This window comes from Dendrobium catenatum, unplaced genomic scaffold (genome assembly GCF_001605985.2).
Source record: "Dendrobium catenatum unplaced genomic scaffold, ASM160598v2 fragScaff_scaffold_156, whole genome shotgun sequence".
Classification (NCBI taxonomy): Eukaryota; Viridiplantae; Streptophyta; class Magnoliopsida; order Asparagales; family Orchidaceae; genus Dendrobium; species Dendrobium catenatum.
Window position 1 is genome coordinate 3,192,628 of NW_021318618.1, and position 17,285 is coordinate 3,209,912.

The 17,285-nt window shown below is 35.8% G+C and overlaps 1 protein-coding gene across 2 annotated transcripts; it reads right to left on the reverse strand.

Moving 5' to 3' along the window:
• Positions 1 to 14,822: 14,822 nt before the first annotated feature.
• On the reverse strand, positions 14,823 to 16,899 carry LOC110100646 (short-chain dehydrogenase TIC 32, chloroplastic). 2 transcript variants are annotated; one of them, XM_020828242.2, is made up of 7 exons: positions 16,647 to 16,899; positions 16,341 to 16,572; positions 16,154 to 16,233; positions 15,955 to 16,074; positions 15,746 to 15,855; positions 15,569 to 15,656; positions 14,823 to 15,481 (listed from the first exon to the last, which is right to left on the reverse strand). In XM_020828242.2, exons 1-7 carry the CDS (start codon positions 16,768 to 16,770, stop codon positions 15,243 to 15,245), a joined length of 993 nt encoding a protein of 330 aa, XP_020683901.1. In that variant the 5' UTR covers positions 16,771 to 16,899; the 3' UTR covers positions 14,823 to 15,242. The 2 variants fall into 2 exon arrangements, with proteins under 2 accessions (XP_020683901.1, XP_020683900.1); XM_020828241.2 differs by having other exon boundaries at positions 15,746 to 15,827; positions 15,918 to 16,074.
• Between the last annotated feature and the right edge of the window lie 386 nt (positions 16,900 to 17,285).

The window sequence follows — 17,285 nt, forward strand, 5'->3', positions numbered from 1 at the left end:
TTCACTAGCAAAATCCTCCAGATACCGGAGCACCTCCCGATGACCGGCAAATCGCCGGCAATCTTCTTCTCCGGGAACGGCGACGAAGGGGTAATCAAAGAATCCCATTGATTCTCGGGGAAGATTGGTGCGGAGAGAGTCGTAGAGGCTGGAGTGGACGATTTTGCGGTTAGGGTCGGCACTGAGGTGGTCTGATTCGACGGCGGTGGAGTAGATCCAGGTGCCTCCGATGCCGGCGGAGCGTTCGAAAACGGCGACGGAGTGGCCTTCTTGCCGAAGCGCGCGCGCGGCGGAGAGCCCGGAAGCGCCTGCGCCGATGACGGCGACGCGGCGATTGGCTGTCATGATCGGTGTGCAGGGGAAGGTGCGGGAAGCGGAGGCTGTTGTGATGCAGGCGTACGGACACTGATGTAGAAGGAAGGATTAGATTCGAGTAAGCGAAGCTATAAATTTTTGGAAAATAGTCAACGGAGGTCGTAGTATGGGTGTGTATAGGAGCCAAGCACAAGGAAGGTCTAACGTAAGCATGGCTCACCTAATCAATGTTTGAAAATATCGCAAATTCTGCCTGTGATGAATGACATTGAGATGATTCATGACCAACTGACAACGATCAAACAATATTGGTTGGATGATAGTAATTTGATGGTAGCGGTCAAGTAATGACAATTATTAAGTGGTGGCAGTGTGATCATGGAAATTAGTGACAATGGTCCAATAATGATGGATGTGAGGCAGCGATTTGATGTTAGTGGTATGACGATGGCAATACTTTGACAAGTACGGTAAGGTGGCGATAATTTGACAATGGTGTTTCAGTGGCGATAATTTGACAATGGCAGTTGGACAATTTTGGTTAGATATTGGTGGTCTGACAATGGTAGTTGTTAGACTTGCATTGCAGTAGTATGGCATCACTACTCATGCAATGAAGGCTTGATATCGACAATTGAGTGATAATCCGATGATGGGGGATAGATGGTGGTTAGAAGATGATATTCAAGAGGTGAAGTTTCGACAGTAGCGATCTAGTGATGGATTGATGATGGCAATCGAGTAGGTGTCCGATGGTAATGATGTTCCGGTGAAGTTTTGAGATTTTCAACTTTTAAGCATTCTAGAATGTCAAGTGTCATAGACCCAAAATTAGACAACTAACCTTATATCGAATGGGTCATTATGCTGGATGCGCAACGAACAATACTCAAAATTTGTTTGGAAGGATTTTTTTTTGTATATATATTGATAATATAGAGACACTAACATCTTTACAGTATAATAAATAAAATCATCAACATCTCTTAGTTTATATCACAATGCTATATAACAAAAAATATTTATTTACCGCTATTATCATACATTTATCTCTATCTATCATCATATTATATCACAAAGATGTAAGAAATAACAAACTAATAAAAGACATACCTACAAATACGAACGGGATATCCACTCGTTACCACCCCCGAAAGGGTGCTTGACAGTGTAACTAATCTTCTACTGAACTTGAATATGAATATATTACCTCTATCTCCACTCAAATCATTCTTTTTCTTTTCTTGTCCTAAATTTAACACGTAAATAAAGTGGGAATGAGCTCAAAATGCTCAATAAATTACATGAGGCCTACCTAATTTAAAATATAAAAAGATAATAAATAAACATGTTATAACATCGTTATTTCAAAAATAGTAAAGCATGTTATAACCATAGAAGCTTTTATAGTAATACTCACAACAAGTATTAAATATTGTACATAAACATATCAAATATTTTACTATAAGAAGTCCAATGTCAACATAAAAATTTTGTATGAAGACATGTAGTGTTAGATTTTAATATAAAAATAATTTGAATAAAACTCATCAAATTAATTTCCTCTTAAATATTTCACCTATTCATCATCAGATCCTTATACATCCTAAGGGCTTTATATGTACATTATCATGCTCTTATACCTCCTTATGCCTAAATTCCCATTCAACCCATCATTGAAGCCCTTATGACTCCTCTGCATAGCTCAATTCATTTATATAGGTCATTCTATTTCCCAATAAATATTTATACATAAACTTCAATTACTTATTCATAAAATATAAAATATGACTAAAAATAGTGTTTACCACTCTATAATGATGTTCTCATTGCTTTACGTCAAAATAAAATTTTGTCGAAATAGCCAAAACACCGCTCAATTTGTAATACCCAATGGAAATTACCAATAATTTTACTCATATGTGCATAATGACTAGAATAATGCATACTAAAAAATCAACCGTGAAAGTTGCGTCGATATATATCAAAATATCTAGATATCGGTAAACTTATCCACATATTAAAGCTTCATTTGGAACAGCTTTCTTACTACTTTTTGAAATATGTGTTAGAACAAAAACTTTCTGAATAATTTTTTTTTTCGAAAAATAGCTTTAAAAAATAATAATAAAGACAAAGCCTAAAGCTTAATTTGTTTGGACCTATTATGGGTCCTATTAAAGGGAGCCTTAGAGGAAGAAAATTGTGTATCTTGGTGGATCTAAGTGTTGGAGCCACTTCATTATTTATTTCATGACATGTTTATAATGGGTGAAGTCAAAGTTGAAGTTGGAGTTCAAGCCTGGTTTGTGGGTTGGGTGAAGTTAATGAAGTTTGAGAATGGAAAAACTTGTGGAACGGTCAAGATCCAAGTTTATGTTTTGACGAATTACTCTTGCTTCGATTACATTTCTTTTTCTTTGTTTAGCAATCTTATTTTTTCTAGATTTATTTTAAGCATAGGTTGGTATTTGAAAAAAGGAACTAGAATAATAGGAATTAAGCATCATTCTCTCTCTTATTTTTTACTTAATTAGGAATTCTGAGATACTAATAAACCATTTTGATTTTTTAATCTTTGGTATCCCCTCCAGCCCAATTAGTTTAAAATGATAAGTAGAAGGTCTTATTTTTATTATAACATTTTTTTGTTTTTCTAATATTATCATTATACTTAAATTGCTTTTTAACAAGGCTTCCTTTTGCTTTGCTTTAAAAGGAGTGCCTAGTATTTTCTATTCTAGTCTGCAATAGTTTTTTTCATTTTAATACTATATGCATCGTCTCAAAGAAAAAAAAAAAAAAAAAAATCATCGAAACTTTCTAACCCTCATCGTGGTCTTCTTACCTTGCAATTGCAATTAATAGTATGAAGCTTAGCGATGAAAGAAGAAGGAAGTATCATTGTGATGGGAGAAAATAATTTTTTTTTTTGTAAAAGATTCTTATATGGAACAAAATATGATTTGGGTGCAATAAATGCTTAATATTCATTTGGTCCCAAAAAATATCATGGATAATATTTCCTTAAATAAAAATAGTATTAAAATATCAGTCAAAAATCATACATTAAGGAGCATATAGAGTCAAATTTTATCAGTTTCTTTAATAATCTTGAATTTAATTGTAATTTAAATCCAGATCTTGTATTTTAAGCTAGGAAATACACAAAATGTCACCCTTGAAGCTATTTTTGAAATATGTTAATTTAGGTTTTCTTTGTGATAATTTTTTAACTATTTTATTTTTTCAGGCCGCAACCAAAATTTTTATTTAAACTTTTTTTTTTTTTAATTTTTAACAAATTCACTATAGTAAATAAATAAGTTTTTATTGTAATATTATGTCGATTTTAATATAAATTAAAAAATTTATCCATTTAAACAATTTTGTAGGATTGGTACATTGGTCGGACTAACACGTGCCCGCGCGGGCGGGCGGTTGTGGTTTAATTCTCAGGGTGAACAGGTGCCCGGGCGCAAGTTGCGGGAGCAGGCTGACCTGGGTGGCTAGCTGGGCATGCAAGGGTTGCGGGCTCACCTGGGCATCCTTCTGGGTGCGGGTTGCAGACTTGGATCACGGGAGCAGGTTGACCTGGGCGTCCGCTGCGGCTCACGTGGGCTCCTAAGACGGGAATTCTTTTTCGAAAACCATTTTATGTATTCCGACGGTTCTTTTCTGCCTGGAAAAAAGTTCCAGTGGAATTTTTCTGCCGGAAAAATTTTCTGACGGATTTTTTTTGACCGAAAATTTTTCCAACGCTCGATTTACCGTCGAAGGCGTTTTCGTCAGAAATCTGCAAGAAAAATTCGAAATCCGCCAAAAACTTTTGAATTTTCCGTAGGAAATATGCAACTTTCCTTTAGTGATTATTGTACTAGGAAACCGTTTTCTACTCCAGCTTAAAAAATTATTTTCTCTAGAGCTGTTTTAAAAAATATTAAACAAATAATCCTAAATAAAGTGTTAAGCTTCATTAAAAAATGCTTTCTAACTATTTTCTAAAATAAATTTTTAATAAAAAATTTTTTGAACAAAAAACTTTAATACGAAAAATCTACTTTAAACATCATTAATCTTATTTGTTCTCCAGCACAAATTATACCTTTTCCAGTTGGTCGCACCCTTCGAAGCCCTTAATATTTGAACTCTTATCTCTTAAATAAACGGGAAAAATGACTTATCTGTAGATAGAAGTAAATAATAAAATCTTTTGATAGAACGACAAACGTCATATGCTCACGCAAGAATGGAGAGATTGCCCTTTGCACAGCCAAATGAATTCATTACTTAGCCAGCAGACGAGGATAGAACGTATCATGTCATTTTTTAGTACGGGATGATGTGACGTATTTTGATTGGCTTCCGAACCGTTTGGTATCCTCACATAATAATTTCTTATACATTCATGATTGGCTTTTGTTGTTCTTTATTTTGTTTGGAGGATCTGTTGCACAAATTAATAAAAGTTTTTTTTTTAAAAAATATTAGGGATAATTGTGCCTTATTTTTATTAAAATAATGAAATGACCACAAGAATACAATAAATATAAGAAAAATGAGAAAAAGCTTAAAATTGTAGATAAAAGAAAAATATAATCTATCATGCTTGAAAGCAAAAGCTTCAAGCACAAAGCAAAAGACAAGAAAGGCAGAAGTCTTCCGATAATACGACCTCAAACAAGGAGCCATATGGTAAAATAACACCCCATTTGAACATCCAACCAGATAAATAAGAATACAGAAAAAAAGAACCAGTAAGCCTTGAAAAAATTCCAATCTTCAATCTCTATATAAGCTTGAAGAAACAGTCCAAATTCAGCTCCCATCCTAGACTTCAACAACCATGAACTGCAAGTGCCAAATAAATAAGGCAAATCTTCAACCTCCAAAAAAAAAAAAAAAAAACAAATTCAACCAAAAATGCAGCAAAATAGCCAGCCAAATTGGGATTAATTAAAAACCACCTTTCAGTACAGCTTAAAGCAAAACAAAAAAGCCACTAACAGAACAAACCAAACCAGAATACCAAACAAGAAACTAATACCACCAACCAATTATAAGATGCCAAAAATAAGAGAACAAAAAATAACTGGAAGAATATAAAAGAAAACCATAACAAAGGTAGTAAAAGAAAAAAAACCACCAACAAACAAATACTGACCTCATTTCTGTATGAGGTTACTTGGACCTACCCGGGTTTCTTCCTGGTGACCTGATAATTGAGAGATGTCCATTTGTCAGCCATATAAGTCCCAGTCAAAACTAGATCCAAGTTTTATCAAATCCAGTTATACCCTTAAATCCAATCCCTAGTCCAGCCTTCCACCAACATTCAATCAACTTTCAAATCATATTAAATCAATCTCAACCATTCATTTGATTTTCATTGCGGTGAAAAATTCAAACAACCAATCAACTCCAAAATCCAATCCAAATACAACATTCCAATCCCAGTGTTAAGGGCCTTGGTCCTGAAAGCCATTGTGGGTGAATTTTCTGTGACATGAAAACTCAGTCAAATTTTTTTTTTTTTGATTTAAGGTCAATCAATTGCATCTTATTTAGGCATGTCTCTAAGATCAACTTACCAAATTTGAAGCCATTATGAGGTCCATGGCTCTAGAAACTGAATCTTTTTACACAAGTTATAAAACTTTTAAATATTTACAGCCTCACTAAACTTGCCATTCAAAGGAATTTGACCTTGAAATTCTTTCCAAACCTCCTAATTACATCCATGAATTTTATCATGACTTGTGGATCAGCAACATAAACTTTTTTAGACCCAGTTTAACCTAGGGTTAACCAGGGGTCAAAATGACCAAAATGCCCTTTAAAAGAACTTTTGGTCTTTTCTCAAAAATTCACCATGACCTTCTCATATCAATCTTCAAACCTATTCCAATTGATCCTAAATATATATTAGGACCCTTTTTGCGGAGTTAATATAGGAAAATCAACAATTACTGAAATTAATCATTTTTGGTGACTTTTGAATTTACCGCTGGTTAATTGGCGGAAAAATTTCCGCCGGTAAAACCCATATAGGAAAAAATATTCCGGTGGCTTTTCCCAGTGGGAAATAATTATGGCGATTCCCCATGCAGAAATAAGCCACCAGAAAATTTAAGAAAAAAAAACTTTTCGTGATGCCAAACTAGCCCGCCCGGAACACTACCTGCCCAGCCCTCCTGCCCGCAACAAGGGTTGCAGCCCAACTGCCCGTACCCGACCCCGAACCCACCCGCAACCCTCACATGAGCCCATCCGGCTAACTGCGCTCGTGGGCTCCTGCCTAGCCGTCCGCCCCTGCCTGCCTAAGCCCGTGGGTTACACTCTAGCTAGCCACGCAGCCCGCTCAGCTGCCCAATTACCCGCCTGCCAAGGGATTTGAACTCGGGTGGTTGGGAAAGTTTCAAACTCCCAACCACATTATTGAACAGGTAAATACATTTTTATTGTAAATTTTTTATATTTAAACTATACAATGACCAAAAATCAAGTTATAAAATAAAATATACTAAATAATTTAATTATAAAAAATAATTAATATAAAATATAGATTAATAATTACTAATTAATTTTTAAATGAAAATTAATTAAAATAAAGAATTACAATTAAAATTTAATTAAAATAAATTATTAATTTAATAATGAATTAAAATAGACGAGGTGCACGCGGTGCGACGCGGCGCGCGGGCCAGCGGTGCGACGTGGGCGAGCCTTCGCGGGCGAGTGGTGAGGTCGCTGTCGCGCGGTGCGATGCGAGCGAGCGAGGCAGTTGCAGGCAGTGACGCTGGCAGGTCATCAAACGGGTTTCCGGGTTGACCCGCAACCTGCCAGGTCAACCCGAACTCGACCCATTTTTTAAACAGGTCGAATCCGGGAACCTGAACCCAGCCTGTTTTAAAAACGGGTCAGGTCTAACCCGAAAATTTTGGGTCAGGTTTTCGTGTCGTGTCAAATATTGACACCCCTACCTACGATGGCAAAAGCTTTGGCAATAGGTGGAATTTCAACAATGCACAGATGTCCAGAAACGAGCAGAAATTTGACGTCAGGTAAAAATCCGACAAAAGTTCGATGGCAGGTGGAAGTGAGGCCTCAAGTAGAAATCCAGCAATGGTCATAAGTTTGGTGCCGGGTATAAGTCCGATGAAAGTTCGATGCTGGGCAGAATTTTAAGAATGGTAGAAGTCTGACATCTGGTAGAAATTCAGCGACGGGTGGAAGTCTGGCGTTGGGTGGAAGTCCGTTGAAAGTCCGACAACAGGCAAAAGCCTGACAACAAGTGGAAGTCCAGCATCAGGTAGAAATCTTGTGGCAGACAGAAGTCTGGTGTTGGTCGGTGGCTAGGAGGTGGTCAAGGTGGAGCTTGGTTGCAAGAGAAATCTCTAATTTATCTTCCTCTCCTCTCTTTTTCCCTCCTTGCTTCATGCTCCTTTCTTCTTGCTTCTTGCATGGGCTCCCCTTTCCAATAGAAATGAGAGGTGTTTTTATAATTTTCTGAAAGTGGCATGGCCAATAAATAGGAGGAAGATCGAGGGTAATTTGGGAGTGGTCTGAATTGACGACCAATGTTAAATCCCTTGATCATGGATCATTTAATGGAAATTTGAATGTCTTAATGATATCTAAATGTGACAATCTTGGGCTCATTAGATTTCTCTCATCCAGTAGCTCGATTCGACTATAAACATGTCATGTTTGGAAATTGTTTGGTTATCCAAATTATGTATTGAACCTACTAAATGCGCTTCATGTCTTTGACTTGGACTCATTTGATCTCGAATTGAGTAGAATTTGGAGTCGTTGGGTTTGTATTTTGAGACATCCAGTTCCACTATAAGTTTGTTGAAATCGAAATTCAAATGATCTCCGATTTAATTTTTGAAGTTTTCAACATGATTTTCCCTTGAGATTCATGCTCGATCAACATACTTTTTTGATGATATATCATGGATCTATTTAATTTTTAAATGCTATTATCATTATGTCATTTGAAGAAAATTTGTATGGTGATTAATGATTAATGTGACTGAAATGCTTGGAATGGCAGACTCACATCATCTTAAGGCTTCGTTTGGGATAACTTTTAGGCATTACCTTTTTACTATTTTTATTAATTTTTTGTATTATAAAGTAGTTTTTAAAAGAAGAAAGAAAGCCGTCCCAAACGAAACTTTATTCTTGCAAGCATATACTATGGTAATAATTAGTTGCGTAGGATCAAATAGAAGTTGTTTTCTGTTAGTGTCATTTGCTTAGAAAAATCTTACCATTTTAAGATCTTCTATTTTTTGCTAAAAAAAACTTTTTTTTTTTTTGTAATTTTAACATATTTAAGGAAAATAATCTTTTTTTGTGGTCAGCATGTTTCCTGTATGAAACATTTACAGCAAACTTAATGCAAGTTAATTTAATTTTATGATAGGAGTAGCAGAGTACTTGAGGGATCTGATTAAGGGTGCATACAAGTCAAGCTGAATCGCAAGCAGGTTCGGGCTCGAATCGTTTACGAGCTCGCAAGTCAAGTTTACCGAGTTTCAAGCTCGAGCAAAATTTCGAGTTCGTTGGATTATCGAGCTCGATTTCGATTACTCGTCGAGTGGCTCGAGTGCGGAATCGAAACCGCAGAAGGTTGAAGCGAAAGGCAGGTTCGAAAGGAGAAGGCAGAAGTGGAAGTCGAAATTGTGGGAGCGGGCTCGGACGGAGATGGATGATGCGGAAGGAGGAAATCAGAATCATAGGGACAAGCTATGATACAAAAGGTGGAATCATGGAAGCGAGGGTGGGCTGCAATCTGCAGATGAAAAATCGGAGCTTGAAACATGGTGTCGAGCCGCTCAAAGAGCTTGCTTTCAATGGCATGAGTGAAACTCAAACTTGATTCCGAGTTCGGGGTCAGCATTTGGCTCGCGGCTCGAACTTAAATTGGATCAAACTCGAGCTCGACCTGACTTGTTTGAACCTCTAGATATGACATTTTCAAAAAAAAAAATTAGGTTTACAGTTTTTATTTATTTAATTATTTGAGCATATGATACCCTAAAAAAAGTGATTAAGATCGATCACCATTCCAATGTCTTGATTTCCAGCAAGTAATAATAATATATTTTTTTATTCACCATATATATATATATATTCCACATGAGTTTTATTTATATTAAAAATTGCTGCAAAAAATATCATTTTAAATATATTATAAAAAGACTTAAAATTGACTTTAAGCTTGGCTCAATTTTGCCAAAAAGAATGTTGTATTATAATTATCAAGAAATTAATTAAGAGACTATTTGGTATTGATACGTTATTATGAAATTATCTTGATTGGGCACGAATCTCGATGCAAAACCTAACCCGAAAACTTCAAAAATTAAATCCGGAAGCACCCGAACTCCGATTTCAGCGAACTTATAGTCAAATTGAGCGTCTCGGAAATACGAACCCAAGGACACTAAATTCAACCCAAACCAAGCCCAAATGGGTCCAAATCAAGGACCCGAAGCGCTGTTGGAAGGTTCAAACCACAATTTGAGTTACCAAATGGTCTCCGATTTTTACGAGCTTATACTCGAATGGAACGGCTCGACGGGACGAATCCAACGAACCTAAGATCACCAAAGAAGGCCCTCACCTTTGACAGAGGCCCTCACCTTCACCAAAGGCCTTCACCTTTGCTAGAGGCCCTCACCAACACCTGAGGCCCTCACCTTTGCGAGAGGCTCACATCACCTTCGCCAAAGGCCCTCATCTTTTCCAGAGGCCCTCACCTTTGCCAGAGGCCCTCACCTTCATCGGACCACCGCCGAAGGCCTTCACCTCCATCGTTCCACCGCCTGACGTCATTGCTCCGTCGAACAGCCACTTGAGACCCTGTGCTCAACCAGGACACCACCTGAGGCCCGGACTTCTACTGGGCCACTACCTGATGCCTAGAGTTCTACCAGAGTATCTCACTATTACAACGGTCTTTCAAATCCCGGTCTCCTGCCGACTACGGTCCTACCGGCCTCCGTCACCTATTATGGTCCTTCCGACCTCCATCAACATACAACGGTCACTTAGACCCCGGTCTCCTGCCGACTACGGTCCTTCCGACCTCCATCTCCTACTATGATCCTTCCGACCTCCATCACTAGACAACGATCTTTTCGACCTCTCCATCCAATCGATTATGGTCATGCTGACAAAACAAATACATCTATTGTAACTCCCACCATGTAATACACTCTATATGATGTACATTTGTGACATCAAGCCAAGGCCTTCTCCCTAAGAAGGCCTCATTTGTAATCGACTACAAATACTAGTGGATTCATTCAAATTGGGTCAGGTCCCGTGATTTTTCCCCCTTTTCAGGGGTTTTCACGTAAATACTCTGGTGTCTCTTATGAACGCTACACCCTCTCACTTATCTGATTGTGTGCTGGATCTTCGTACAGTGCTAAGACGTTAAACTATATATTTCTCTACCGCCGTGAATACTCCCGGACGCAACAGGTATAATTTTTTTAATGTTTTATTTTTCAAATCACAATCATGATTATTTGACAATTACTTTCTCGCTTTTTTAAAAAAATTCTATATTATGAAATTAATTATAAGAAATATTAGCAACAGGAAGCTGCTTTTACTGCAACTTTTAAAAAATATATATTTTTTATAATAGTTTACAATTATCTTTACAAAAAATTCTTGCCGTCTCAAATAAAATCTAAGTTACGAATTCATATAGAATTATAACAAATTAAAGAGCTTAAGAGAAAGCACTGGATAGGTGCAAATGAAATTTCAGGGGGTGTGCTGCATGCTCATTGACATTGAAACTTAGTAAATAAGTGAAGCTAACCAATAACTAATTAGAACCAAAATTTACATATTTTTAGCATTTATGATGGGTTCCCCAATCAATTTAAAATTTAATGTAATGACAATTAATAAAATCATATAATTGCACAAAGTATTTGAACATGCACGCAAATACTCTAATAATTACTAAATTTATCATGACCCCTAATTTGACCGTATCAATAAAAAAGACATGAACAATTTAAAATCTTTAGGTTTTATTTACCTATAATTAAGTAATAAATAATTAGAATCTTGCTCTTATTTGGGCTCAATCCTCAAATTATCCTCGCATAATAATTAAATTTTGATGAAGCATTATCTAACAATGAATGCATTTTGAGAAATGAAATTCGAAATAATTATATATATATGAAAATTTGTGTGTAGAAGATGTACGTCTTAGCTTTTGACAAAAACTCATTATTCACGGTAAAACATAAAAGAGACTAGTATTTTTATGTGAAAAACTAAGAAAGGAAAAAAAATTACAGGGGCCTGGTCTAGTTAAAAGATCTAATATAAATCAGAGTTACAAGAATAGTTTCATAAGAAGAAGAGGGCTAGTTGATATGAAAATATTTCATATCACTTTTACAGTGATTATAGAAGTCTAATGTCCACAAACAAATAATTTAAACTCAATAATAGGGCTAGATCATGATATATAGAACCTTGGGGATGATTGTGGTGATTGTTGGTGGTTATCATCAATAGTGGCAATGACTGGCGGTAGTTGTCAGCGGCGATAGCTAGTGGTTATCTGGTGTGTTAGCTATAAACTACTAGAGAGTTATTTAGTTCTCTTAGCTATTAAGTCTCCCCTTGTGGCTCTATTTATAAGCTTTTTGGGATAAATATTTTGCTAATTTGAACAAGAATTGAAAACACTCCACCATACATTTCAAATTGATTTCCTTGATTTTGATTTTTTTTTAATATTTAAGTGCCTTAATGATTGTCTTGAGATTCATGTAGATCATATGATTATTCTTGAGTGTGTGTATATATATATATATATCAAAAAATGATTAATAAAAACTTGTAACATTTAATTCTTCATTATTATTATTTTAATATGATACATATTCTATTTATATTTCCCTTACTAATATGCCAACTACTAAATTTTTGCTTCCTCATTATCACGACACTTCCTCTTGTCTTTTTGTTTGATTTCTTGTTCCTTCCAATTTGTGTTTGGTGGCCTAATAAGTTCTAAATCGTATTATATAATATTATTATTTTTTTAAATTCGTTTTTGCAATTACATAACTAATTTTTTATATATTTAATTTTTCTCCCATCCCAAAGTACCATCATAAAAAAAAATAATTAGAATTATATATTTGAGAATTTTATTTTTATCCTTGGTTTGAATTAGCTAGTAAGCGATCTAAATGAAACAGCGAGACCTCTCATAACTTATATGAATTCAGTGGTATAGATCAATCTAACCATTTAACTTAGACCTTATATCTCTAAATATACTAATCTCAGAAGCTATGGACTCCATAAACCCATCCACATAGATCTTAAGACAAAATGGCTTAGATCTCAACTATTTGATCAACTAAATGATTAAGATCGATGCCCTTAATAAAGAGGCTCATTGGTCCACATTTGGTTTCAGAGGCAAGGTGGATTATGTATCCAATAGTTTCTCAAAAGTTTAACAGTACTTCATCCAAGAGTCTATAATATCCTCCAAGAAGCAAAAGTAAGAGGCTCATCTCCTCTACACAAAGTAACCCTAAGAAAAACTTCTATTGATTTGTTTTCAGCACTTATTTATGTTCAAATCAAGTCACTAATTTCAATATCAGAAGATCTCTAAGATGACAAAATCTATAAGTTGGTCAATTAATCATTTAATTTAATTGACTGTGTTTATGGAATTCTATCAATCTAAAGCATTTAATCCTTTCAAATTCTATTAGCATTGTCATTGAAAATTATTTTAATTTCTATTGTCCAAATTGATGATGAAGTAGATGGGGATGTTATTAGTAGAATTCAAGTTGGACGGTCAAAGTGGAGGGATGTATTGGGTTTATTGTGTGATAAAAAAGTTTCCCTCAAGCTTAAGGGAAATTTTTATGAGATGGTGGTGAGACTGCAATGCTTTACGGTGCAGAATATTGGCCATTAAAAGTGAAGAATACAATTTAGTAAGTGTTGGAGAGATGAAGATGCTGAGGTGGATGAGTGGCTTTACTCTTAGAGATAGAATGTAAAACAAGCATATATGTGTAAAGGTTGGAGTAGCTCCAATGGCAGATAAGATTAGTGAGAGTCGCCTGAAATGGTTTAGTCACATAAAATATTAACTTATTGATGACACGGTTAGGAGAATAGATGTATTAGATTTGACCTATATTAAAAGAGGTAAAGGTAGACCTAAAAACACTTTGTTAGAAAATATTAGAAATGACTTTTTTTCATAAGATTTAAATCAGAATTTGATTCTTAATATAACACAATGGAGAAAAAAGATTTATTTGGTCGATCCCTCATAGTTGGATAATTTATTCTTGTATTGACAATTATTTTTCACAACACTAATCGAACAAGGAAATCATTGCTACACAAATAAAGCATTAAGTAATGAATAACTTAAGAGTAGCCAAGGAAATATTACTTTATGAATGGTATAAAAATATGTTAAGTATTTTAATCCCAATGACTTGGGTATTAAAATCCTCATAGATAAAATTAAATTTAAAAAAAAAGTACCGATGATTAAAACCCCATTAAAGATAAGAGAAGATATGCTAATTTGGTAATAATGTCGTATTTACTTCAATAATTCAGATAATTACTATTTTTAATCATTGAATTCACTTTGAGAACAATCATGCTTTTAATACAATCCTAATTATCCAAAACGAACTAAATTATTGGAATCGGCAACTGCATATTACCATGATAATAACAGAGAATTAAATGTTCTTCTTCATTAGAAATATTTCACATGTTAATTTAATATTATTTTGTAGCCCATTGTAAAGTAGTGAGTCCGAATTAAATTTGGTTCTATTTAAAATTAATCAAATTTATTTGACTTTGACATAATCTCAACTCTGCTTGTACGACCCCATATTATAGGTAATTAAACGGGTTAGCAGGTCCAATACAACTCAACTTGAAAATTAACAGATTCGATTCCAATTGACTTGAACCTGACACTTTTAATAAATGAGCAAAAAAGATGAATCTGAACCTGGCATCCTAGCAATGCCAATGACACAAACCCATTTTTTATGATTTTTCTATCGTAATTATAAAGTGGACCTAGCCAGATCCCAACCCTAGATTCGTTCTCTTCCAAGTCCTGGCACTCATTATATTCAAAGAAAAAAAGAAAAATAAAATGATAAGAAGACCACCCACCTAACATGATTCTAATCTCCCCTACTTGATTAATTTCATAGTGCAGCTATTTTCGTTTGTGATTTTTTTTTTATTTTTTAAAATAATTTTTTTAGTAAAAGCTATTTAATTTAAGAATTTTTTTGTTAATTTTTTTTTTTAAAAAATAATAAAAAGATTATCCCAAACTATTACAATGAACCACAATAAAACGACACAAATGTACTAAAGATCGTCAAATCATATTTATTAAATAATTAGATGTTTCTTCATATGCCTCTTTTACTATTGCAATGCTTTACTAATACAATTTTAACATCCATATCTTTTTAGAGAATTATTTAGTTAGGATTAATGGTTTCGAATATATATATATAATATTAGGTAACCGGAATCATAGGGAGAAATTACTCAAAATCTCAACCCTTCTGGGACTCGTAGAAAAATTATTCTGTGCTAATATCAGATGGTGTCTGGAGACCAATCCGAATTCGCCGCATCACTTTTTGTTCAATACCGATACGTGATACCGTTGTGCACTGAATAACATGATACATTTTGATTGATCTCTTAACCGTATAGTATCCGCACATAATAATTTCTCAGCCTTCCAAAAAAAAAAAAAAAACTCACTATTCTGCCGTAAAACTTCATTATATATGCTACCCCATCGCCGTGTTTAATATATACACTCGAACTTATCACGTCGCCTTATCGAGCTCCGGCATTTGCTTCACTGCCGTCATCTCCTCCGACGCCGACCACAGTTTCGCTGCCTCCTGCCAGCTTCCCGCTGCAGCCGAAGGAGACGCCAGATTGCAATCAGAAAAGTATTTTCCAGTCACTCCAGCCAACGCTGAGCTTGCCGCAACGTAGCACGTCGTTGCCGCTGCCTGAGGAATCGTCTTCAGAAGCTTCGATGCGAGGAAGAATGTAAGATCTGAAAACCGGAGAAAGGAATCATTGACCCGAAACAAAATCAGAAAAACCTTGTGATTTGTGAAGGATCAGTTGATCGATCGATCACCTGTGAGGAAACCCTCGCGGTCGCGGATGAGACGAGTTCGAACGATACCGGGATGAACACAGTTCGCCGTAACATTGGCACCCATTTCCTATAATCAGAAAAATATTCTCAGATCGATCGGTCGATCGATGGTATGTGTAATCGGGAATCGAACCATCGAATTCTGCAATTAATTACCTCGAGCTTCTCTACCAGCTCCTTCGTGTGGAGAACGTTCGCAAGCTTGGAGAGCGCGTACGCCCGAGTGCCGTTGTAGGGTCTGCAGATCCCGACGAAACGAATCATGACTTTTTAACTGATATTTTAAGATAAAGGAGCGGAAGAAAAGGGATAAAGGCGTGGGGATCACATTTTCTTGGAGGTGACCAGATCAAGATAGCGGAGACCGTCGCCGGTAAACCAGGCATGGATGCCGGAAGAGACGTTTATGATTCGGCCTTCGATTCCGGTAATCCTAGCCGTTTCCGTCATTTTCTCCATAAGAAGCTTCGTTAACAGGAAGTGGCCTAATCCAAAGATGATCAAAAAATGAGTTTTGTTGATTTAGCTACTCAACGGATAAACTTCTTCACCATAGTTTTTTACCGAGATAATTGGTGGCGAAGGTCATCTCGATTCCATCTTCAGATAATGCGTAATTATGCGAAAATTTTCCCGCGTTATTTCTGATCCCAAAAGAAAAAAGGAAAAAAAAAAAAGAATAATCAAACACGGAAAACACGGAATTCAGTCTTTCCCAGTAGTTTAGAAAGCAGGGATGAAAATTAGTTACATGAGGAGATTGAGCGGAAGCTGAAGAGAGAGGAATCTGGCCACAAAGGATCGAACAGAGGAAAACGAGCTGAGGTCAAGAAGAAGCACAATGACCTCAGATCCAGGGAATTCGGCGTTGATACGAGCCTTCGTCTCCTGCGCCGCCTTGAGGTTCCTCGCCGGAATCACCAGCCTCGCCCCGCGCATAGCCAACACGCGGGCCGTCTCTGCCCCAATCCCCGACGTCGCTCCTGGCAAAATAGTAAAAAAAAGTTCGAAACTGGATTCTTATACCTTGAAAAGGTACAAGGGTTATTAATTTTACCAGTGATGATGGCGGTGATAGATCGGAGGTCCGGCGATGCTTCGGTGACCTCTTCCGCCGTCGACTTGGACCCGAAGCCGCTACTTCCGGCCGAACCAATAAGGTACCGTATTGTCTCTAGCATTTAGCTCGTGTCTCTCTTTCTATATAGTGGAAAAAATAAGTCCTACATTTATATATAGGTGGGGATTGGAAGGAAGAAAGGAATAATTTGTCGAGTAGGTTCCATGGCCACGTTCTTTTTGATTTTGGAAAGCGGTAAAAGGAAGAGAAGGGGGAAGCCATGGGGGAATAAAGACTAGTAATAAACTAATAATGTTATTTTTTATTAGAAATTATGCTACTCATAAATAAATAAAAAATATTTTATTTTATAAATTTATTGAACAATTATAGTAATACTCCCAAGTGAAAATAATGGCAAAATTTTATTGATATTTAAGAGAAATTTGAAGTGTTGCTTGAACAAATTAAAATAAAAATATAAAACTCAAAGAATGGGATAGTGTTTTGATTATGTTCATAGTTAGTTCTTAGCATTAAAAATTGTGTGGCTTGTTTGATCGATATTTCCATAAAATAACTCATTGGCCACTCACTAAAATTTTGAGGGAGGAAAACATTTTCATCCCTTTTCAT

Bases quoted from the DNA above. Each gene is read 5' to 3' on its own strand.
- LOC110100646 (XM_020828241.2), bottom strand. From the start codon at position 16,770: ATGCTAGAGACAATACGGTACCTTATTGGTTCGGCCGGAAGTAGCGGC. The intron at 16,573-16,646 runs GTAAAATTAATA...CTATTTTGCCAG, and splicing joins TATCACCGCCATCATCACTG to GAGCGACGTCGGGGATTGGG. The intron at 16,075-16,153 runs GTAAAAAACTAT...TCTTTGGATTAG, and splicing joins CTTCGCCACCAATTATCTCG to GCCACTTCCTGTTAACGAAG.